At 39.5% G+C, this 23,488-nt stretch overlaps 2 protein-coding genes across 6 annotated transcripts in view; one reads left to right on the top strand and one right to left on the bottom strand.

Annotated features, from left to right (window-relative positions):
- Nucleotides 1–2,895: 2,895 nt before the first annotated feature.
- On the bottom strand, nucleotides 2,896–6,681 carry LOC134475216 (tumor suppressor candidate gene 1 protein). 4 transcript variants are annotated; one of them, XM_063244799.1, is made up of 3 exons: nucleotides 5,466–6,681; nucleotides 3,551–3,674; nucleotides 2,896–3,040 (listed from the first exon to the last, which is right to left on the bottom strand). In XM_063244799.1, exon 1 carries the CDS (start codon nucleotides 6,253–6,255, stop codon nucleotides 5,791–5,793), a length of 465 nt encoding a protein of 154 aa, XP_063100869.1. In that variant the 5' UTR covers nucleotides 6,256–6,681; the 3' UTR covers nucleotides 2,896–3,040; nucleotides 3,551–3,674; nucleotides 5,466–5,790. The 4 variants fall into 4 exon arrangements, with proteins under 4 accessions (XP_063100869.1, XP_063100870.1, XP_063100868.1 ...); XM_063244800.1 differs by having other exon boundaries at nucleotides 3,555–3,674; nucleotides 5,466–6,047; XM_063244798.1 differs by having other exon boundaries at nucleotides 2,896–3,674.
- Nucleotides 5,924–23,488, top strand: part of Fhip2a (FHF complex subunit HOOK interacting protein 2A) — a 36,870-nt gene continuing 19,305 nt past the window's right edge. For both annotated transcript variants that reach the window (XM_063244795.1, XM_063244796.1), the window contains exons 1-5: nucleotides 5,924–6,069; nucleotides 13,077–13,155; nucleotides 18,379–18,548; nucleotides 21,279–21,383; nucleotides 22,058–22,180. In XM_063244795.1, the coding sequence (XP_063100865.1) occupies nucleotides 6,025–6,069; nucleotides 13,077–13,155; nucleotides 18,379–18,548; nucleotides 21,279–21,383; nucleotides 22,058–22,180 (522 nt within the window). In that variant the 5' untranslated portion in view covers nucleotides 5,924–6,024. The remainder of the gene's footprint in view (nucleotides 6,070–13,076; nucleotides 13,156–18,378; nucleotides 18,549–21,278; nucleotides 21,384–22,057; nucleotides 22,181–23,488) is intronic.

A 23,488-nucleotide genomic window follows, 5' to 3' on the forward strand; every position in this document is an offset into this window, starting at 1 on the left:
CATACTCCATATTAACTGCAAAATTTGGTAGTCATTATCTAATTTTTAAGTCTACCATATCCTACCTAATACTACAGGTTAATAGCTCCTGTGGATTATAATCTCTTTGAACTTCCACAAAAGTAAAAAAAAAAAACAAGATTTAAAAAAAAAAAAAACAACAAAACCTTTCTTTCCGTCTAGTTTTCCTCTTGCCAAACAAACTTGGGAGTTACGAAGGCATGTAGTTTAGGCAAAAGCTTGAAAGTTTGTTATGCAAGCTTTTTTCCTTCCTCTTAAATTCCCAATTTCCTGCTCCACAAGGGACTCTTTCAGCACTCTGGGTGAACTAATTATTTACTTCCGTTCTGTAAATAATATGCGTATGTGACTGCGTGGCATTTCTCTCATAAGCAGTAACTAATGCTTCCCCACCAGAGATGAGGATGTAGCTTTTTTCACACAAAACCACCCACTGCCATCACTGATCCATCCTGTCATTTCCCAGTAGAGCGATACCAGAGCTTTGATGAGAACAATATACACTGTTTATATGATTATGGCTGTATGAATGAGAAGTACAGTTAAACCATATATGATATTATTACTTCTTCCTGCACAGTGTACCACTTTACAATTCTTGGTGCTAATGATCTAGCTTTTTTCAAAATTTGGTTTTCTTTGTAATCTTTATCAATGCAACATCAAACTTTACCCTCATCTGAAAAATTTGCTCACTCGTGTTAGATATTCTGTTTCTCTGTGTTGTGGTCAGGAGTTCTCTGCTGGAAACTTCTGGCCTGCTTTCATCTAGACTGGCTCATGGTTCTCCCAGTTTGTTGGCATTCTGAAGTTCCATTTGACCCCATCCTAGGAATTTTCTTCACTTCTCTCTGTGGTGGGCTCTATTAGCTGTTCCTGAGATCTTTTTGTCTCCTTGGCTTGCTCCCTGAGTTCTGGTGGAACACATCTTCTAGTAGGTTTCTGAGAAAGAGTACAAAGTAACAACAATTTTCAACATCAAGCACACCCAGAATAATTTATCTTCTCCTCACACTTGATTGACACTTTGTCAAGTCTAGGTTGGGACCGTTTACCCCAGAATTTTTTAAGACATTGCCTCTATGCCTATATTGTTGTTGAATGTGTAATGCCACTGTAATTCTTGATTATTTGTATGATTTTGTTTTTTTCTCATTGAAAATATTGTAGGGTCTTTCTCTGAGCCCAGAGTTCTGAAATTTGACAATAATGCCCACTAGAGTAAGTTTATTTTCATTCATATTTCTTATATTTAATGGATGCTTTCAATCTAGAGATTAATGTCTTTCAAATCTAAACATTTATAAAGAACTCAGCAGCTAAATATTTCCCTTTCTTTATCATTGCCAATTATTCACAAGTTGGATTTACTAACTAGGCCCTCTTTTTTTTTTCATTTTTTAATTAGTCTGTTCATATTTGCAGTGCATGTTTACTTTCCTAGGAGTTGGTACACTTACATAACATATCTTAATTCCTTTTGTTCAGTCCATTTCCTTCCCTCTCAACTCCACTATTTCTTTTCTTTCTTTCTTTCTTTTTTTTTTTTTTTTTGTATCAGGAATCAAACTCAGGACCTCATGCTTGCCAGCCAGGCACTTATGCTACTGAGCTGTATTCCCAGGCCCCCCATTTCTTGAACCCCCTTTTTAATGTCTGAAATACATAATGTTTACCACCCTTGTGTGGAGTTGGTATATGTACATATCTAATTTTAAATATGGTTTTTCCTTGAAATTTCTTCTCTACCTTATTTTTGCACTAGCTTATAAGAAACAACCTTAAATTTATTTTCCATCTTTTTTGCATTAGTTTTGTCATTTTATTCTTGATTTCTGCAAGTTTCTTTTTTGTTCCTTAAATGTAGATTTTTAAGCAAAACATCATTTTTGTTTTATGGATGCAGTATCTTCTCTTACCACTTTGAGAATATTATGTTTATCCTTGTTTTATTCTTCATCTCTCCCTATGAAATCAAGCAACTGCATTTCTTCCCAGGTCCTCTCCTCTCCCCCCACCACTCTTCTCTCAGTCCTGGTACCTAATGAGTGTCCCGTTCTTTCCCTCCCTTCCTCCCTCCATTCCTCCTTCTTTCTCTGTGTTTGCTTCTTTTGGTCTCTGTCATTCATGTTACAAGCTTTCCTCTCAGTTTGGATTATCTCCGGGTGTCTGATCCTACTGAGGAAAGTTGTATGATAAAACTGATTGCTCAGTTTTTAAAACAGTTTTAAAACATGCTCAGATCATGTGCATGGAGCTGGGGAGGGGGGTTCTCTTTGTATCTTTAGGTCCTTTCTCTTCAACTACTCAGATTCTTCAGAGGAACACTCCTATCTTACTCTTGGAGGGATCAAATTAACCTGTGTGTTCTGAAGGACAGGAGGACGATGAGGTTGGGCTGGGTTTCTCCGTATTTATAATGCTTACTTTCACTGTATCCTCTTCCAGCCCCTACTCCCAATATGGACCCTCTTTCCTCCCTGGGAGCAAGTCTCTAATCCTGTATCAGGATTGGAAAGGAGTGACAACCAACCCTGTAGACTAACTCTAAACAAACTTTGAGTCCATCCGGCTGTTTTTGGTCCTACTTTTACCACTCCTCCCAGAAGCACCTAATGCTAACAATTCCTGAGCTGTGACAGGTTCTGTGAACACAGTCAAATATTACTTTGGTTCCTGGATTTCTTCATTGTTGCCTTAAGATTCAAGCTTTCTTTGTTCAGCCACATCAGTTAACCCCTTTACAGACAGTTTCCAATGCCTGAAATTCTGTTGCCTTTTTTCTCCCTATTTATTTGTCCTTTTGGGTTTTATTTTGACAAATCTTTACAGTTATTTTCTTGTTGCTGAGACATATAACACAACATCCACAAATTAAAGAAAGAAAGGTTTATTTTGGCTCACAGTTTATAGAGGTTTCAGTCCATAGTTTGCAGACTCTGAGACAGGGCAGCATGGCAAAAGACAAAGAACTCCTGGAATGCAGTAGGGAACAGACAGACACGGAGAGACAGATATCCTAAGAGGAACAGGGAAAAAAAGAGACTCAAGCCACATCCCCAGTGACCCATCTCTTCAGACCAGAATTCACATTCTAATAGCAACTTAGCTATTAACTCCGATGATGTAGTCATCTTCGAAAAGCCCACTTCTCAGCCCATAAGGCACTGGGGGAACATTTTAGATATAAACCATAAAAATTCCTTTTACTGTCATTTCAGAGAGGTTTGGGAAGAGAATGCTCCAAACTTATACTACATCCTTCATCAGAAGTCTACCAGGCTTTGGAAGCTGGTATCTAATTCTTGTTTTCTCATTTTTCTCAACTCCATTTTAACTGGGCTTTACTTTTTTAGGTTTTTTGTGTCTTCAATTGATTAAACTCACTTAATTTTGGAAAAGAGTTTAACAAATTAAGTCATTCTGAGGTTTTTTTGAAAAAAAAAAACAGGGACTAAATGTCTTCATTGACTTACGTAAAAGGAAGAAAGAACTGGAGTTCTAGTTGAGAAATTTCAGAAAAACAAACCTACTGGTATGTGCTTTGGAGGTCTGTGGAAGCCCCTCTTGCGTTTCCTCAAATCACAATTTGCTGATATAGGCTGGACCGTATCCACATATCAGGCTGACAGTGATGTGTAGGGCCAGGCATTCTAGATTGAGAATAAGAAACAGGAATATCTTCTCAGTTACAATACTACCCCAACTGTATATCTTCTGGAAATTAGATATGAGGTAGTGAATCCTTCGTATTGATATTAACCTAGAGCAAAACATAGATTTTATTATGTTTAAAATAAGTATACAATGATAGGCATCAAATGCAAACAACTCAAGCCTCTTTTTTAATTATTTATTTTTATACTCACTTATACTTTATTTGCATTGTATGAACAATTCCATGGATTCCCATTCCCTTCAGTATTCGATATTGTCAGGTTCTTAAGTTTTTCAATTAAGAAATTATAAAATGGTACCTCACTGTGATCTTAATTTGTTTCCCGCTCATACCTTAATCACTTTCCTCACTGTTGAAACAAACACTCAACACCCACAGTCTAAAGGAAGAAGAGCTTATTTTGGTCTGTGTTTCAGAAGTTTTAGCCTTTGTGTGGACGGCAGCATGGTGGAATGGCTTGGGCAGAGGAAACCTGCTCACCTCATGGTGGACAGGAAGCAAAAAGCAAAAGGAGCTGGGGAGGATGATATGTCCTTCCAGATCATGTCCCCAGTGACTATTTTAAACAGACCTCCTTATAGAATTAGTGGTTACAAGGCATTATAAAAAAATACCATATGAATACATGACAATTAGACCAGGAAAATAATTATGGTTAATAATATGACTAACCATTTTAAACTATGTGAATAATAACTATGAACAGTACATATTCTTGGTAGAAGCAGGAAGAAGGAGCCAGAATTTGGTAAGGTGCACATTTCAATGTTTAGCAAATGATAGAGGATGCTTCCTGCATCCTGGAGGCTAGACTACAACAAAATGAAGGTTGATTTTATCTGGCATTCGGTACAAGCAGGAATATGCAAAACAAAAATAGGGGGAAGGACTAGTTGGTATCTTCCTTAAATCTAGATTTCTGACCCTATTATTTTATTAAATACTAACAAGGATAATAAATGCTTATATACCCCCTACTATGACGTAGACACTATTAAAATGATTTACATTTATTAATTAATTCTCACAACCACTTCAGGAATTGTCGTTTTCCTCTTTGTACAGATGAAGACTTTAAAGCCCAAAGAGGTTCAATGATTGTGGGCAAATAGCAGAACTAGAATGTGAACAGACTACCAGCTTCTGAGCCTGCTCTCTTAACCCCACTCTACACGGCTGAGACTTTTTCTAGCTTTACTCTGTTCAATTAATGCAATTACAAACACATATTTTCATTATTTAAATCACCTTATCAAGAACTTGCTGGTTTTTTTTGTAAAACAGTGATTAGCATAAAACAAAGGTCTCCAAGTTTTTGTCAAGTCTATTAACTCGACTTAAAATTGCCTAGCCTGAATTAATTTCTTTGATGTTTGACTAACAGTTGTATGGTATTTTACAAAGCTTTCATGTAAGCGCGCCTCGTACACTGACTGATGATAAATCTACGCATTTTGTAGAATCCTTTCTGACTCTGGCCCTCACTCATGTTTTTCCCATGTCATCCGATAATTAAATTGAAAATGTTACACCGAATTGCCACACCTACCAAACATGTAATAAATTATAATACTGAATCACTTAACTGAACCATCCCACCACTAGTCTATCTGGGACTTTCTGTTTCAATGGTGAATATCAATAATAATCTGTCCTACAGCCAGCAAAGCCATGTGGTCTGCAGTGCTTGATTTGTTCAAACTCCACATTTAAACCCAATGTCCATGTTTGTTTTAGGAATTCAGTTTTGGGGTTTTTTTCTTACCAGCCTTCCAAGTCCTTAGAAGACAAACCTCCCACTGTTGTATGCATTTACAAAAGACCGCGTTTCCCTACGAACTCGTCACATTACTTCCCCTGGAAAAACCAAACCGTGACAATGGCTGAAGGCCGCCGGGGCCCCTGGCACCCCAAGCAGCGGCTCCACCCCGGAGTCCTAGGCCTGGCCCGGCGTCCCCGGCCGCAGCAGCGCCCCCTGCAGGCCGCGGTGCGCAGCGCGGGCGGAAGGAACCCGAGCCTCCTGCTGCTGCCACGGTGTCCGAGCCGCCGCTGCCGCCGCCGCCGCCGCCGCTGCCGCCTCCGCGGGAGCCTCAGGGGCCCGAGTCCGCTCTGACCGCAGCCCCCGGCCCAGCGTCCACGGCCACCCGCGGCCCGACCCTGCAGCGGCCGGGCCGGACCCGCCTCGGCGCCCCGCTCGTGCTGCTCGCTCGCCCGCGCCGGCCTTCACTCTGGAGCGGCCCCGGCAGCCGCAGCAGGGGCGGCGGCGGCGGATCGAGGAGCTCTCCAGGTCGTCCCGGGAGAGGCTGCTGCAGTCCCGGGACAGGATGTTCTCCAAGTTCACCTCCATCCTGCAGCACGCCGTGGAGGCGGTGAGGCCGCGGGAGGGCCGCGGTCGGCGGGCTGGGAAGGCGGCGGCCTAGCTCCGCGCCGGCGGGGAGTGGGCACCGCGGCCACCGGGGCGGGACGGGGCGGGTGGAGGCGAGGCCGGGGGCCGCGGCGGGGCGCGGGCAAGGCCAGCGGCGGCGAGCGCGGGGTCCCCGGGACGACCGCCCCATCGCCTGGGGTCGGGGGCACCTGGCTGGCCGCGGGGAGTCCCCGGGCTCCTGACCCTTGACCCCCGGGAAGCAGTGGCCCTGGTCGAGCAAGACAAAAGAAACGGCAGGGTCGGGGTTTGGTTTGCGTGTGGGAGCCAGTGGAGCAGAGGTGCGGGCTGGCGGTGGGGAACTCGGGCGAGGACGCAGCTGGCCGGACCCGTTTCATAATCGTGCTGGCTTTTGCTTCCTCGGGCCTGGCGGCCCAACTCGGCTGCACCTTATCGATCCATCTGCAATAGGAGTTGCGAGGTCCGAGCCAGTGTGCTTTTAGCAGCTTTCACGCTCAGGCCATCTGCTGCTTTTTTTTTTTTTTGTCTTAATGCTCTTCCTGGACGCTCTTGGTTTCTCTTCCTGGAGGGTTAGACGCTAACAGAGAGACAGACAGTATTCAAATATCATAATAAGAGACTAAAGAGAATGCTTTGCCGCTGTTGTAGTGGTAAGAGGGATAGTCGTGTTATGTCAGTTGTTTACTTTATTCTGGGAGAATTGCCCAAATTGAAAAATGCACTCTGCAAAGCAACTTTACTTTAAAAATAGTATTGTCTTTTGATGTTTAGGTTATGTGATAGAGTACTTTAAAATCCACAACCAAATGATTTTCTTACGGCCAGATGACAAAAATAGTTTTATTTCAGTTGTAAAAACAAAGCCTGAGGGCACTTTTATTTAAGTGATATATGGGAAATGTTAAAAACAAAGTTTAGCTCTAGCCCAGGACCTTTGGAAACCTCAAGAGAAGGGTGTCATAAATGAAGAAGAGTTATTACCCATGAGGAGATGACTATTGTAGACACAGCTTTTAGTTTTATTTTCTTAGTCACAGTCTGCAGCATCATTATGTAAAAGAATTTAATCAAAATTTATAAGAACAGTAATATTTATATTTTGTACTGTTTTTCTCGTACTGGGAATCAAACTCAGGACCTCGCACTTGCTAGGCAGGTCCTTGCACCACTGAGCAACATCCTTGGCCCTTGTATTCTTCTAAAATGTAGAGACTATTTTGGCTTCTAATAGTGCATATTGCTTAAATATTACGATAATTGGGAATGCAGTTTTACTACATTATTTATGGCCTTTACCTGTCAGGTTGGTGTTTACAGAAATGTGTGATTGGAAAGGTGGTTTTGCCACTCATCCTGTTTAGACTCATTTTTGTTCTGAGGCCTGTGTTTCCTGTCCTCATAATCTTTTTATCTCTGTGCATATTATTAGCATTTGCCAGATTATCCGTGTAAATTCTCTGCCTTCACCTCTGCCTCTCTACTGCCCAGGCTCCCTCCTATGCGGAGGCTAGTGAGAAAAAGTGCAGGTAGGGTATGTTCACCTGGTCCTGGGAGTCAATGTGTTGTCCTCTTTAGAAATGTGATGTTTCCATTGGCTCATCAGTAGTTTTTCCGGCTATTGTTTCCTCCCCAGTTCACCATGAAAGGCGATAAAAATTTCAATGTATTCTATATCTTTTTTTCCTTTTAACATTCTCTCTTGGGAATGAACGTAGATATGATGATAAAGCAGCCATCCTGTGGGATTTAGAGAATGGTTGTTCATAACCCAACCTTAGTTTCCAGTTATCGAGTGTCATACTTCTTTTACTTGGTGCTTTTTTCTATCAACTAATCATATTATATTATTTCTCCGATCATTAGCTTCATACTCCTTTTCATTTCTGACGCAGTATTCCAAGTGCTGTGGCTCCCAGGGGTACGTGGGAGGTGACCTTGTACCTACAGGGTGACGTGACCTTTGTTGTCTGTGTGTGTCTGCAGTCAGGCTTTCCCAACCTTTTGCTCTGACCAGTCTGTGGGTTTCAGTATTCACCTGCATCAGGCCTTCACATGTTTAAGGTTGACCAAATTCATCTTCTTTTAAGTGAAGTTAGATGATGAGTTGCCCTTATCATGAAATGGTTTTTATTCACTTCATGTTAAGTTCTTACATAGAGGAAAATATAACCAAGTTGTTTTCAAAGATTGACTTTGAAAAATGTGTTTTTAAGCTGTCAGACATTAAAAGTATAGGAGAAATCCATACTTGATCAAAATTAGAACTGTAGTATAATTGTTGCTTCCTTTTCAGAAGGACAATTGTCCCAAAGTGTAGAAATGATTGACTGCTAAGAGCGGTACCAAATGAATGTTTTCTGTTACCCAGGTGCTGCTTGTCTCAAGTCTGAAGTCAGGCACTCTAGGAGACCGAGGCAGTAAGAGGCAGCTGGGGCAATTCAGTGACTTGTTAAGACTCTGTTTTAAAAGAAAAAAAAAAATTGTTTTATAAGGTTTCAGGATGTGGCCCAACACAAAAGTTCTGGGCTCAAGCCCCATTACCACCAAAAAAAATTTCTGAATTAGGTCAAATTATTTTAGCACTTTTCCAAAAGGATAAGTAGCACTTTCCATTTCACAAGGTTTAGGATTGGTTGAGGGCCAGGTGATGTGCCAGAGGCTCTTTCTTCTTACATTCCAGCAGGCCAACCCTTCAGGCCCATTAATTCTGGAGACCGAAAAGGCAATAATGTCAAAGACGTTTTCATTCTTCTTTTTAACCATTCAATGAAAGTCATCCTTTAGAATTCAAATGCAATGTTCTGTCTTCCAATAACAGAGTTAATTAGTGATGATTGCTGGGACTAGCATTTCTTCTTGCTGCCTGGGAAATTAACCTCAGACATCCAGAACATTTTAGTTATCTCTCCCAAGACCTTCTATCTGAACCCAAGACCTTCCCACAGAGCTACATCTCCAACCCTTTTTAAATTTTTTTTACTTAGAGACATGGTCTAAGTTATAAAACTGACTAAGCTGTGGTGAAACTTGGAATCCTGCCTCAGCGGCCCAGAGTGCTGGGATGACAGGCATCTGCCATCACCTCATTGTTCCCTTAAATGTGTTTTTTTCCAACAAGTGATCTCTCTAACTTCAACCCTTTTCTCATTCAGCAAATGTTTTATGAGCTACAATGAAAGCATAGCACACAGCTAAGGAAACAAGGTACCATATATTTGTGTCCGTGATCACAGTGCTTTGGGAAACAAATCCGTAAGTTAAATCATAAAGAACACACAAGAACGTGACGTAGCCTCTAGTCAGAGAGAATACAGCTGTATTCTGCCTGTGTCACTTATGTGCTTGGACAGTGATCAAATCTTTGTACATCTCCATTTCCTCATTATACAATGGAAGTAATTATGATACTGCAGGATGGAACCCAGAGATAAGAAGCTAAGTTCTTGGGTAGGGTGAGCAAAGAATTGCATGTGTACATTCAGTGGCCAAAGAAAAAGCATTTACCTTTGTTGACACCTCTCATTGGCTCTCAGGATAAGATTGACAGAGTGATTGATGGGGTGCTGAGTCATGTGAGAGGCACCAAAATACCCATGCCTCTCCCAGAATTCACTCTGATTAAATTACCTGAGACCATCTGTGTGGACCTTTAAGGAGATTCCAGTGGAGAAAAGGTTACTAAAGGTTAAGCTGCAAGACCTAACAGGCACATTGTGCTCTGACCTGGAGTTTGAGAGAGTTCTTCAGTCTTTGTTATTTTTATTTTCGATTTTTCTTAGAAAACTGGAAAGAGGATTGGCCTGAGTTTTTGCCCATATTCTGGTGAATGGTGGAAAAGGGGTCTCCCAGCCCAATTGTGCTACCGGTGCTAATGAGATCCATTTCATAGGGTTGTTGTAAACATTACAGCAATTGCTTAGTCCAGTGCCTGGCATCCAGTAAGAAGGTGTTCAGCAAATGGTAGGTGATCTTTGCTACTGAATTGACTGGTTCAGCCAGGCCAGTGCCATCCGTAGGAGGAAGGGAACACAGGCACTTTGTAGGAATTGGGAATATTTTCTGGAGCAGATTGAGACCAGCTAGGTTATGGAGCCTAGTGAAGACATGGAAGGGAGTTTAAATTGACCGTGGCTGGGTGTGGTGGCACATTCCTATAATCCCACAAGTTTGGGAGGCTGAAGTAGGAGGATTCCAAATTCCAGCACAGCCTAGGCAGTTTGGCCATTTAGCCAGATACTATGTCAAAAAAAAAATTTTTTTTTTTAAATGCTGGGGATGTAGCTTATTGGGAAGGCCCTATGTTCAATCCCAAGTACAAGGGGAAAGAAAGGGAGGAAGGAAGAAAGAGGCTGAAAGAAGAGACATTTTTAATTAAAAACAAACAGAATATGCATGATTTGTGAAGCAGTTAAAGCAGAAGGGGCTGTTAAACACTAGTTGTTAATCTGAATTATCCACGTAGGTTTTTTGCATATTGGGCATTTTGAAGAAAGTCCTGGTTTCTGGTTAAAAGCTGTGTTTCCTGGGGCATGTCAGTGTGCTGCTTTGGGACCTTGATAGGAGTTGGAGCAATGTAGGAGTTTATCGAGAGAATTTAAGCCCATGTAGTCAGCATGCGGAAGTTTGTGGCCTGCACGACACGTGGTGACTCATTGCCTGCCAGTGAGTGCTGGACCTCGCATCTCTTCCTTTAATATTGTTGACTACTTTGTGCCATCTCTGGATTGGAAGTAGGAGATCAAATGCTGAAAAAGATGACGCCATCCTGGGACAGTTCTGGGACAGTTCACAGTCTAGTAGACCAGATGGGTAGTTACAGTGACGCAAGTGGAGTGCAGGTTAGGAGAGAGGTCAGACTGGTGGATGGTGCCTTGATGTGGGAGGGTCAGACTGCCAGGAAAGCTGGTCTCAGTTAAGCGTTCTGTCATCTTTGGTAGAGATAGCAATTGCATGGATTTTAAAGAATTTAATCTCAGTGTGGTAAAAAGTGAAATGGGTGCTCCTGGTTCTGACTGGTGCATCTCTTTCTTTTTAAAGTATTTTAAGCCCAGAGCATAAATGGATTTATGCAATGATAAAATAGATGATTTATGTGTTAGAATTAGTCCAGAAGGTAATTTTATGAGGCAGTTTAAAAGAGTTAAGGACATTTGCTGATGCTTGAGTAAGATTGTGACAAAGCTAAATTAGCAGTTTATAGCTGTTTAGCTATCTGGCTGGGGAGAGGAGTGCAGTACAGAAGATTAACTAACCCATATGCTTTGAGTTTGGCTATAACCTGTGACGAAGGTCTCAGCACTTGACTGAGTGACACACCCTCAAAGTATAGTTAAGACCCACTGGAGAAATAACCTGGAAAAAGGATGCTGTAGTTCTATAAAGACCTAGGTGGTTCCCCTGGGAAATTTTAGCAGAGCACCTCATTTATGCTTCAAAAAATAGGTCACGTCTTGAAAGAGTAAATCCCATTTGTGTTTGTCCCACTTATTTGTGTATTTAATAGTATAATGATAGTCCATAAAAGCTAGAACCAAAAACTAGGGAAATCTTGTGTATTTTGAAAACAAGTAGCTCACTAAAAGATTTTTAACTAAAAGTTTCCAGAATGATTATTCTGTTTTCCCAAGTTAATATGTACTTTCATTCTTAATTTTCTTCCTAAAATTTTTCTGTTTCCTGTAAGTCTTTCTCTCTCCATATTCTTCTTGAAGTATGGAGAAGTTTTGACTCATTTCTTAAAGTTTTTAAAACGGATTTCACAGCATTCTACTGTAAAATAATGTAAATATTTATATTTTCTTAACCCAGTGTATTCAGAGTAAGTGCAAATAGGCAAGTGTTGAAGACTTAGCATTATGATGTTGATTGTTGAAAGTTTTTAGTTTTTTTTTTTTTAGAAGTACATTTCATCATTTGGATTGAGACACGTATGATGTATGTGACCAGTGTTTACAGTTTACACAATAACTTGGAAATTGTTTGGAGAGGGTTGTCAACTTGGAGGTCACTGCTAAGAAGTCAGACTGGAACACGAAGAGGTCCAGGAGTAACTTGACCTGCTTTAGGTCATTTGCAGAAGAAGCATATGAAAATGGAAAATTACTCTGCCATATCTTATGTTCTCAGAACAGAAACCTGTTTGCTTTGAACTAAGCAGGGTCAACTCTTACTTTCTGACCAGAGTGGATTGATGACATCAGAATAGAGGCACTCTGGCCCTGACTCTTTTTAAGGAAAAGATTTTTGCAAGCTTTTTTCTCTCTGACACACATGGAGAATACTTGTTAGTTTGCAGAGAGATAGCTGAACAGATACAGTTTTGGCCTTAAAACTTGGGCTCTGAGTCTCAAAGCTTAAACTGTAAAACATGTTTCACTTTGTGGGATTTAACTTGGTAGGGCCTTGTTTATACAGTTATTTTGCTGAAAATATGCACTGCCTAATCCAGACTTAAGTGGGAAAAGATTTACATTGATATGTCATGGAAAGTAGGGAACACATTAATCTGATTATGATATTGATTTTGCCACATGTTTACTAGTGGTGATGTGTAACCATTTGCGTAGCTGACAACCCTTGCTGTTTTGTCTTTCAAAGTCCTAGGTGCAAAGATCTCTGGCTATCAGTAATTTCATTTTACTGATACTTCAGTGATAGAATATTGTTGGTACTTCAATAACAGAATATTGCTGTTTTTTCAATATAATTACTTTTGAAGCCACAATTATAGGGAAAGGGAAAAAAGCCCAATACTGTAGTTTAATAATAATGTTGATAAATGTATATTTTCTGTTTCATAATAAATCATTTTTACTTTGGCTTCAGCATAGTGTGTTTCTCTTTGACATCTGACACACACAATCAAGTTAAAGTTCAACCCATATTTTTATGTTGCTTTTGTAGCATAATGGACAAATACAGAGTTGTACTTTATGGAAAGCTTGTAATGTCATGTAATTAATTATTGTGATCTTTTTGTGTGTATTTCTGTAGCTTGCACCCTCTCTTCCTTTACAAGAAGATTTTGTTTATCACTGGAAGGCAATTACTCATTATTACATAGAGACTTCAGGTAAGTAAAAATGATGATTATCAATTAATTCAACAGAGAATTTGTAAAATAATAAAATTTATTTCAAAGTAAATTTTAAAAGTTATTTTATATTTAACTTCAAACAATTTTAACTTTTAGATTCAATTTTATTTATTTAATAATATATCTAGGGAGCATCTACTATGTGTCAGGCATTGTTCTCGGCACCAGGGATAGAGTGGTTAGTCAGACAGGCAGCATCCCTGTGCTGATGGAGCTTATAGATTGATTTTGGAGAAGGGAAACAGTTAATAGATGAATGCAGAAAGTATATAATCTGAGAAGTGTTAAGTGGAAGGGGGAGAAAATTCTGTATTTGACAGATGGGGATAGCAATTGGCTACTTGAGGTAAGCGAAAGTTAAACTGCTCAAAGTGACTTCTGCACTGAAATCTAAATGAGAGAGGCACCAAACTTGCTGAAAAAGTCAGAAATTGTCCAGGGAGAGCATGAGGATACTAAGAACTCAAGAAAGCCTCTGTGTCTTCAGCAGAGTAAAAGAGGAAAAACCTGGTGGGTGGTGAAGTTAGACAAATGCTGTGGTGGTCGTGGTGGAGGCACAGATTCACCCAGAGACGTGCAATCCATTGTAAAGGCTTGAGCTTTTCTCTATAGTAAGAAGCCTTTGAAGGGATTTGAGTACCAAAACCCCTGTGGAGGGTTCAGGCATCCCACCCAGCAATATGGACACAAAAGAAAGACAAAGAGAGGAAGTTCTGCAGTTGAGGAGCTCTGGGATGCCCAGTGTTCTCTGTGGAACAAAAGGCCATGAGCTACCAAAAGGTAGGTGGTGGTCACGGCAGAGCACTAGGAAAGAGAAACTTTGCAGGTATTGGCTGTAAGGAGAAACAGCAGTTTTGTACTAGGCACAAAGACCCTCCAAATAGCAAAGCAAAGGATAGCTTGATTTGCAAAACTGGCACCTTTACTGCTAGGAAGATATAATTTCTTTTGAGAACCATGGCCTCAGCTGAGATGTTATCTCATATCTTAGCCCTGGAATTGCACAGGCGTTTGCTTGAGCCCCCATTCTAGCCATGGGGTGGGGGGGAAGGGCAGTGCAATTCTCACCCAAGTGCTGCAGAGAGACACACTGGTGTCTCAGCCAGACATTCTTTTAGCTTATTAAGGGACCATCTGGTTCGATATGGCCAACTCTGTACATCTCAGTGAATAGGGTTGAAGTAAAGGTCAGGAAAAAATGAAGGCGGGAGCTTCGTTTCTCAGGAGAATGCAGCGTGGCGGTCTCTCACAGTTGAGTAGAGCTATAACGTAATCTGTATATTAAAGCAATCACTTTGGCTTTTGTGAGAAAGAAAAAATTGAAAGGATAGCGGTTTAGAGCTGGCAGAAGAGTTAGCAAACTGTTACAGTGGTCTAAGCAAGAGATAATGATAGGCTGGGTATGGTGGCACATGCCTGTAATCTCAGCTACTAGGGAAACTGAAGTAGGAGGATCACAAGTTCAAGAGCAGCCTGGGCAGCTTAGCAAGAGCCTTAGAAAAGGATGAGGATATTGTTTAGTGCTAGAGCACCCCTTGGTTTCTTCCCTAGTAGTGGGGGTGGGGGTAAAAGTGGTAGCTTATACTAGGTAGAGCTGGTAAGAAATGATTGTATTCTGGATGTAGTTTAAAGGAAGGCTGATAGCTTGAATTTTGGGTATGTAGGAATATGTAAGTAACTAAAGTTTTAGGCCTAAACAAGAAAAATTAGAGGTGTCATTACTGAGTACTGAGTACTACAGATTTGGAAGAAGGTTTTGCATGTGGTAAGTTTGAGGTGCCAGTTATCTGTCCAATTGGGTATGTCAGAATACAAACTAGACAGGAAATTTAAGAGTCATCAGTATGTAAGGAGGGTTTAAAACTGAAATCGGAAGAGATTTCTAGGAAAGGAGGAAAAACAGAAGAAATAGACTGTACAGGACCACCGTTAGATTTAGCGTTCAGAGGCTGGAGGAAGAGAACACTAGCAAAGGAGCTACTTTTATTCAGGAGAGGAGACAGCAGGAGAGAGTGCCAGAAGAGTGAGAGATTAATTGTATCAAAGGTTGCTAAAGACTAAGAACGGGTCACTGCACTTAGCCACAGAAAGCTCATTAGTTTCTTAGCCAGGAATGGTGGCACATACCTGTAATCCCAGCACTTGGGAGGCTGAGGAAGGAGGATCATTATGAATTCGAGACCAGCCTGAGCTACAAAATGAACTCAGGGCCAGTCTCTACTGTATAGCGAGACCCTGTCTCAAAAAAGACAAGAAAAATTAGTTTTCCTGATAAAAATCCATTTTAATGGGAGGGAGGAAGGAAGAAGTCTAATTGGAGTAAGTTTAGGAGGAAGTGGAGGGAACATGAGTGGACCAGGTGTGTAGACTGTCTCTCGAGTGTCAGTGTAAAGAGGAACTGAGGAAGAAGTGGCAGCAAGAAAAGGTTTCGAAATATTCTTTATAGATGTAAGATATTGCAGTTTGTAACTCGATAGGAGCAATCTAGTAAATGACGCAAGAATAAGATGAGATGACTTCTTCTGCATCAAAACAAGAGGGAAAGAATGTAAGTGCAGGAAGAGGCAGATATGGGCAGAGGTCAAGCTGTTATGTTCGGTTGCTTGTTTTTCTCAGTGAATGAAAGGACAGAGAATAAATAATGAGACTGTGGGTAAAGTAGGTCAAGGATGGCAAACTTTTCCTTTCTAGGGACGGATAGTAAATATGTTGGGTCTTAAAGGCCATGTAGTCTGTCTTGCAGCTGTTCAAATCCACTGTTTTAATGCAACAAAACTCCAAGCAAAGAGATTCCTGGGCTTCAGTAGAACTTCAAACACCGATGACAGGGCTGAGTTTGACTTGTGTGCCGAAGACCTTGGAAATAGTGATATGTGGTGCCTCGCTGTGTGGCAGTACAGGTTCCCCTGAGGAACATGTTGGCGAACACCGGTGGACGTGCAGAGCAGACACACGTCAGCTAACAAAGTGGGAAAAGTGAGAGTAGTTAAAAACACAAAACCTTTATAGTTAAGCAATAAGTAACAGTTGGACAGAAAAAGACGGAAACCTTGAAAGATGAAATACAGTTTTAACATCTCTGGTGTTTAGCCAGCAGATCTACAGAAATGTCTTTTAAGAGGAGCTGCCTTTTCAAATTACTCTTCTTAGCTCTTGTGATTTTTTTTCTTCTTTTGAGACTTTAAGAAATGCACAGGTTCTTTTTTAAAAGATTTTTTTCTCCATCTAGTAGCAGAAATAAGTATATGCATTACAATGAAGGGACAGGGAACAAAAGCTGAGTCAGATAGTGTGAAGTACAGAAAGAAGGAAGATGGAAGAGATAGCAGGCATTGTCTGATCTGGGCTGTAAAGGATGAACAGGAGTTTGTAAAGTAGATGAGCTTAAAGGCATTGGAAATAGAAAGCATAGCATATACATAGAACATTGATAGCTTAGAAATCTAGAGTGAAGAGAGGCTTTTAAACCTGTCAAAATAAATTCACACTTAATGTTTTTCTTAAGTCTTAAACATCTGAAGGCTGGGGATTTAGCTCAATGGTCCAAATACTTGACCAACAAGCACAAAGTTGTGAGTTCAGTCCCCAGTACCAAAACCAAACCAAAACAAGGAATCTGATCATTTTCCTCCATAAATAATTGTATTCAAACCAGTATTGAACATTCATTCTTTCCGCAAATGTGTGTGTATATATTTCATTTACAAGAAGAAAACATTTTTTTTTTTAAGTGCATTATAAGCAGACTTACCAGATACCTTTTTTTAGCACGAGACTACTCAGAAGAATAATATAAAATGAGACCTAAGAAGTTGGTATTTCTTGAATTTTCACTGTGTGGACTTTCCGTATATTTCACTGAGGTCATGCGACACATATACTCTTGTGCATCAGCTCTGTGTAATAGATGTTGATGATTAAGGCTTAAGTAATTTGTACCAGGTCATCCAACTAAAAGTGAGAGCCAAGATTTGAATCCAAGTTGTGTAATAGTGCTATACTTTGAACAACCGTCTCAGACTTTGTCATGATGGATATGCGTATATGGCTAGGAAATCTGTTAAGCTGAGTATACGGTTTATTCTGTGTGTACACCCACAAGTGCACGTGTACAAAGCAGCGTATCACTAAATAACGTACTCCGATTGTGTTGCACAGGTTGTAGAAGTACTGAGCAAATGCCGGTGCAGCCATAAGAAAGAACTTGGGATCTCCTAATGTATTTTGTATTCAGATGGTTTATTAAACTTCACAGTTTATTAAGAATAATTTAAGGGCCAGGGATTTAGCTCAGTGGCATAAGTGCCTGCCTGGCAAGTATGAGGTCATAAATTCAATCCCTGGTACCAAAGGAAAATAAAAGAATAACCCTTATACGGCACGAGGAGGTTGATGTAGTTTTCAAGTTGAAGTGTGATGTGTTTCAAAATACCAATAACCTTTTCACTTTTAAAAATCTGTAATATTTAATAAACATTCTCCTGAGAGTCAACTTTGAAAAAACAGCTTTAGGTACAGCTAGTATTAATAGGAGGAGGTGGCAGAAGGTTTACCAGCAGGGTCTCCTTTTGGTTCCTTGTATTTTTATAGATGGCGAGAGATTGAGAGCATCAAATGACTGTCTTCCCAGTGCCGGGAGGTGATGTAGTAGAATTCAAAGACAGAACCAGTCCTTTCCATTTATCTTGGGCTACTCAACTCAGTGTTCAAGGGTAACCAATGTTTATACTAAGAAACTAAAAATTCAGATCTTCGGAACTGGCTAAGTAAAAAAAAAAGTTTAAAAACTTTTTAAATATATAGAGAAACTTGATGTTTACATTTTTTTCTAATCATGTTCCCATAAGCGGCTTTTAGTTCTAAATTATTATAGATGAATATTAGCTAGAATATATTTCAGAGTATTGATTCAGTTTTTGAATAATGGCAAAAGCATCTTCTTAATTCTTGCAAAGATAATCTTACAGGCCAGGGATTTAGCTTAGTGGTGTAAGCACCTGCCTGGCAAATGTGAGGCTGTGAGTTAGTCCCCGGTACAAAAAAAAAAAAAAAAAGATAATCATACAGTGTGTGTGACATGTTACATAACTGTCCAGGTTTTGGAATGAGACCAGGAAAATATGGATAGTGTTTTATGTGCAAATAGGCAGTTTTAAAATATTTGAGTATTGGTTTGATAAATATTTTTCTATTATTTAGATGATAAAGCCCCAGTGACTGATACAAACATTCCATCCCATCTGGAACAGATGTTGGATATACTGGTTCAAGAAGAAAATGAACGGGAATCTGGAGAGACGGGGCCATGTATGGAATATTTACTCCATCACAAGATCTTGGAAACTTTATATACCTTGGGGAAAGCTGATGTAAGTTCTTAATCTGCCCATCCCCTTGGGTATGCAGTGGGTGCAGTAATGCCTCAGACGTAAGGAAGCTCCCAAGTACTTCTGTTTTTCTAGAGGCACACATTGCACATGGCATGACTCCAGTTAAGATTAGGGGCGTGGATGGAGTCCCCTGTAGAGCCCTGACATCCACAGAGATAGCAAATGTCCACAATGCCCTAGGACAAAAAGTGATATGGAGGCTGCTGAGAATTTCAGTGTAAATGTTTTTGAAAATGAGTGCAAGCATATCACTCTCAGAATCAAAGGAAATGAAAACCTAATGACAGCTGGTTTACAAAAATCATTTTTTATTGTTTTGAAGAAGAATGTCACTGATTATTCTGATATTCAGTGAAAGAATGAACAGAATCAATTAAAACTTTTAGGCTTAATGAATTTAGAAAACTCTTTGAAAACGCTCGTATATAAATAATATCTTGCACCACAAAACTTCCAAGCTATGTTCATGTATCATTTAATGACAAGAGTACGCTCTGAAGAATGTGTCCTTAGGTGATTCTCTGTGTGATCATAGTGTGTGCTTACACAAACCCCAGTGGAAGCGCCTTCTGCCTTGAGGCTGTACACATTACTGTGGAGTAGGCACTTCTGGCACCATGATCAGTATCTGTGGATCTGAACATATCTAAATACAGAAAGGTACAGAAAAAGTAGGTGATAGGAAGTTTTGGCTCCATTGTAACTTACTGGACTATCCTCATATACGTGGTCTGTCTCTGACCGAAACCTTATGCCATGCTGACTCTCCTGGAGAGACGAAAGTTTTCAAACTGTGAGGTAGGACTAGGAAATACGGTGAAACAGACACGTTGCCATTAATTCCCCTCCGAATGCCGCCCCTCACTTTGCACACGCTTGCCCCACTATTCTGGCTACTTTCTGAGGCCGTTCCGAAAGTCCTCTTTTGTGTGTCTTTAAATGTGCTGTCATGGCTGCCTCCATGTCCTGAACTGACTCAAAACATGTACCTTTCTTGGTCATTTTAACTTTAGGAAGATCCAGAAGTCACACAGTGCTAGATCTGGTGAATAACGTGAATGAAGACACACTGTAATATTTTTATTTGACAGAAATTATCATAGACACTTTTAATCAATTCAGGATATACTCATAAAGAAGGCTTCCAGAATTGTTTCAGAAAGTGGTGAGAACAATGGGATAAGTCTGTTAAAACAAGGAGGAATATTTTGAGGGGGGTTAAATTTTAATTAAAAAATAATTTTTTGGGGGGGGGTCCTGGAAGTCAAACTCAGGACCTCGCAATTGCCAGGCAGGCGCTGTGCTGCTGAGCTATGTCCCTGTCCCCCCTGAGGGGAATTAATGGCAGTGTGTCTTTTACTGCAGTACCTTTTAAAAAATTTAAGTGCTCACCGTATTTTTTGTTCACCCCTTGAATTTGACGGTGTGAGGGAAGAAGAAGAACTTCGGTTCCAGGTTAGGAGGCCCGGCTTCCAGTCCCTCCTGTGTCACTAACACACTGTCACCTGTGGTGAATCTTCCTGTCCTTTGCAAACACGGAAGTGATTGTTCATAAGTGTCCCCTACTTCTGAAAATGTGTGGTTCTTTTCTGTAATTTTCTGTAGTACCTTTGAAAAATCAAAGTAAAATTAATGAGTGCATTGAACACCAAATAGATCTATGAATACTGTTAAACAGTTTCCTTTTTAACTAAATCTATAATGCTCCAATTCATTTTTTAAGTTAAATACATTCCACTTATATTTTCTAAACAACAAATCTGTTCCCTAATAACTTACAGTTCATTCACCTTCTGCCTTGTTTCTTCTGTTCCTTGCAGAGACTATATAACATAAAATTGAATCAATATTGCATGATTTTTTGAGCTCTAACTTAGTAATTGTATACTAGTAAATATATATTGAAATAGACACTTGTAAATATTAGTGTTTTATCTGAGTAATATGAAGTATTTGCTAGCTTAAAAAATCTTCGATTACAAAAATTATTTTTCCTAGTCCTTAGATGATACTATTTCTAGTTAGCATGTCATTATGCTTTACTTTGGAAATAGCTCATTTTGTGATTGTTTTATGTGTGAGGCAATACTAACCACTTAGTCTTGGAATATATAGCCTTGTTGATTCACAGTCAACCCACAGCAAGAGAAAAAGGGGGAAGCAGAGAGAGCCTGACCTTTTTACTCCTATTTGTAGGGATGGAAAGTTGTTGAGTTTCCATTATTTGTGGAGATAAGAAACTTCTGCCTTTGCTTTGGCAGGGTGTTAGGAGTTTCATGTTCATCTAGCATACCCAGGTGGCATTGCCTGGACCATCTTCTCATCTCAACAGTGTGTTATCGAGCTGTTTGTAATTACAGGAGGCTGTGGTCTCATACACTGTTATGGCTCAAGTGTATAATTTTACTTCTGGAATGCCAGTCGTTAATGTTGATTAAAATGTTTATTTTGCTGGGGCATGGTGGTGCGTGCCTGTAATCTCAGCACTTGGGAGGCTGAGACGGGAGGATTGCTGTGAGTTCAAGGCTGGTGTGAACTACATAGTAAGACCTCATTTCAGAAAAACAAAAACAACGAAATTTTTTTTATTCTGACAGAATAAGTGGTCAAATTCTACATTGCCTTGCAGAATACATTTATAAACATTGTTTAAGCTCTTGAGTATGTTTGTATTTTCTGTTCTTTTCCTTTTGCTTTTTCTGTACCCAGTGTCCTCCAGGAATGAAGCAGCAGGTCCTGGTGTTCTATACTAAACTTCTGGGAAGAATCCGGCAGCCACTACTTCCACACATTAATGTGCACCGGCCTGTGCAGGTATTTTTTTCTTCTTACATAAAATTATTTCATTTGGTTTCTTTTACTTTTTAATTTTTTTGGTACCAGGGATCAAACTCAAAATCTCGTACTTGCCAAGCAGACACGTAGGCCGCTGAGCAAAACCCCTGGCCCCATTTGGTTTCTTTTAGAGTAGAAATAGTTTTATATTATTATTATTTTTTTTTTTTGTCTTTTTCGTTTTTATCGGTACCAGGGATCGAACTCACGACTGCCTGCTTGCAAGGCAGGCACTTATGCCACTGAGCTAAATCCCCAGCCCCTTTATATTATTTTTTAATAAAACCAAGATTACTAATAGAAACTATTCTAAAAGTAACATGCAAATTAGCATTTACTAGAGTTTTCCTTGTGCAAGATCATGTTACCTGTACTTCATATCTTTATGGTTCTGCTGAAGGTTTTATACCTTAATTTTCTTTTTACTTTCCCTCCATGACTTCATGAGTAGAGGTAGAGTTTATTGTATACCTCACTAATTTTTTTGGATAAGAACTTGAAAATTTTACTATTAGTAAATTTACTTAGATGTAGATGATGGTAAAGATTGGTAAAGATTAATATAAGACATTTCTGTTACTTGAGATTTTTAAATATTAAGGTTATAGATGGCTATTTACATTTTTTATAAGTTTTAAAATGTATTTTGGCAGAAATTAATTCGACTCTGTGGTGAAGTACTTGCAACACCAACGGAAAATGAAGAGATTCAGTTTCTCTGCATTGTGTGTGCAAAGCTGAAGCAGGATCCCTACTTGGTTAATTTTTTCCTGGAGGTAGGCTGTGCATCTTAACTTTCAAGTGTGCTTATTCAGGTTGTTATGAAAATTGCACTGTGAGTAATCTTAAGAGGAATTACATTTTGAAAATTGTTACATGGCTTGTTTCACTTCCTAGAAATTTTTTTTTTCATTTAAGACCATTTTACTCTAAATTGCTGTCTCTTGGGGCAAAAAGATTTTAAAGAATGCAGTTGAGCCAGATATATAGGGCAGTACTGAGATGAACAGATACAAAACCAAAGTCAGAAAGAATGGCTGTATTAAAAACTCACAGAAGTTTATAACCTGGCAGCATATTTTTGCTGAGGCTTGAATTAGTCTGCAGCGTGAGTAATGTGTGATTTTTCACCAGAGTACAGTTTTCTAAATCAACTGATGTTTTGTACTTTACTACCACTTTTAAAGAAGAAAATAAGTTTTGTGTACTTCTTGCTTTCTTGCTTTTCTTTTTCTAACAATGAAAGCATTTAAAAGTATATTAGAAAAGGTAAACTATCTTTGTCTTTTTAGTTTAGAAACTATCCTTTTTCTTTGTGTTTTTTTAAACATTAAGGTACAAGTTACATACAGTATAATTTATTCTTTTTGGTGTATAGTTCTGATTTTGGCCAACACATGTAACTATGTAACTGGCACCACAATCAAAATACATGGTACTTTTATCATTGCCCCGACCCTGTGTTGTTATCCTTTAATATATGACTTTGCCTCCTTATATGGGTGAATATTACCTTGTACAGATAGCAGTGCAGTTTTCTATTCATCTGGTGGGGAGACTTTGGGATTGTTTCCAATTTTTGACAATTATGAATTTTTTTAAGGAGAACAAAACAAAAGAGATCAAAGCAGATCAGAGCAAAACAATGCAATCAAAACAAGACAACAGGAAATCAACAGTGGTTACCATAATGTCTCTTGTTCTCTTCAAAATAGCTGTCTATACCATCACATACATTGAAATTAAATAATTTAAAACAGACGAAAACCAATCAAAATTAGAATAAAAGCATTCCTGGACTTCAAGATGATAGGAAATCAATAGTGGATACCATAATGCCTCATTTTCTTCAAAGTAGATGTTCATACCATCATATGTAATAAAATCGATTCTTGTAATCTCTAGGAGAAGCTCTAGTTATGTATAAGCCTATATGTGTACATCTATCCTTCCTGTATTAAAGGGAAAAACAAAACAAAGCAAAATAAATTACAAGAAACAGAAGAGACAAGTAAATAGCAATAAGAAAGAGCCCAAAACAATGACAATATAGGCTTTCAAAACAAGCTAGTAGGAGTGTAACT

The sequence above is a fragment of the Cavia porcellus genome, unplaced genomic scaffold (genome assembly GCF_034190915.1).
Source record: "Cavia porcellus strain 051 isolate PalLab524CR breed Dunkin Hartley unplaced genomic scaffold, mCavPor4.1 scaffold_2, whole genome shotgun sequence".
NCBI lineage: Eukaryota > Metazoa > Chordata > Mammalia > Rodentia > Caviidae > Cavia > Cavia porcellus.

What these genes read in the sequence shown, in the direction of transcription:
- LOC134475216 (XM_063244799.1), bottom strand. Translation starts at nt 6,255, where the DNA reads ATGGGGCGGTCGTCCCGGGGACCCCGCGCTCGCCGCCGCTGGCCTTGC.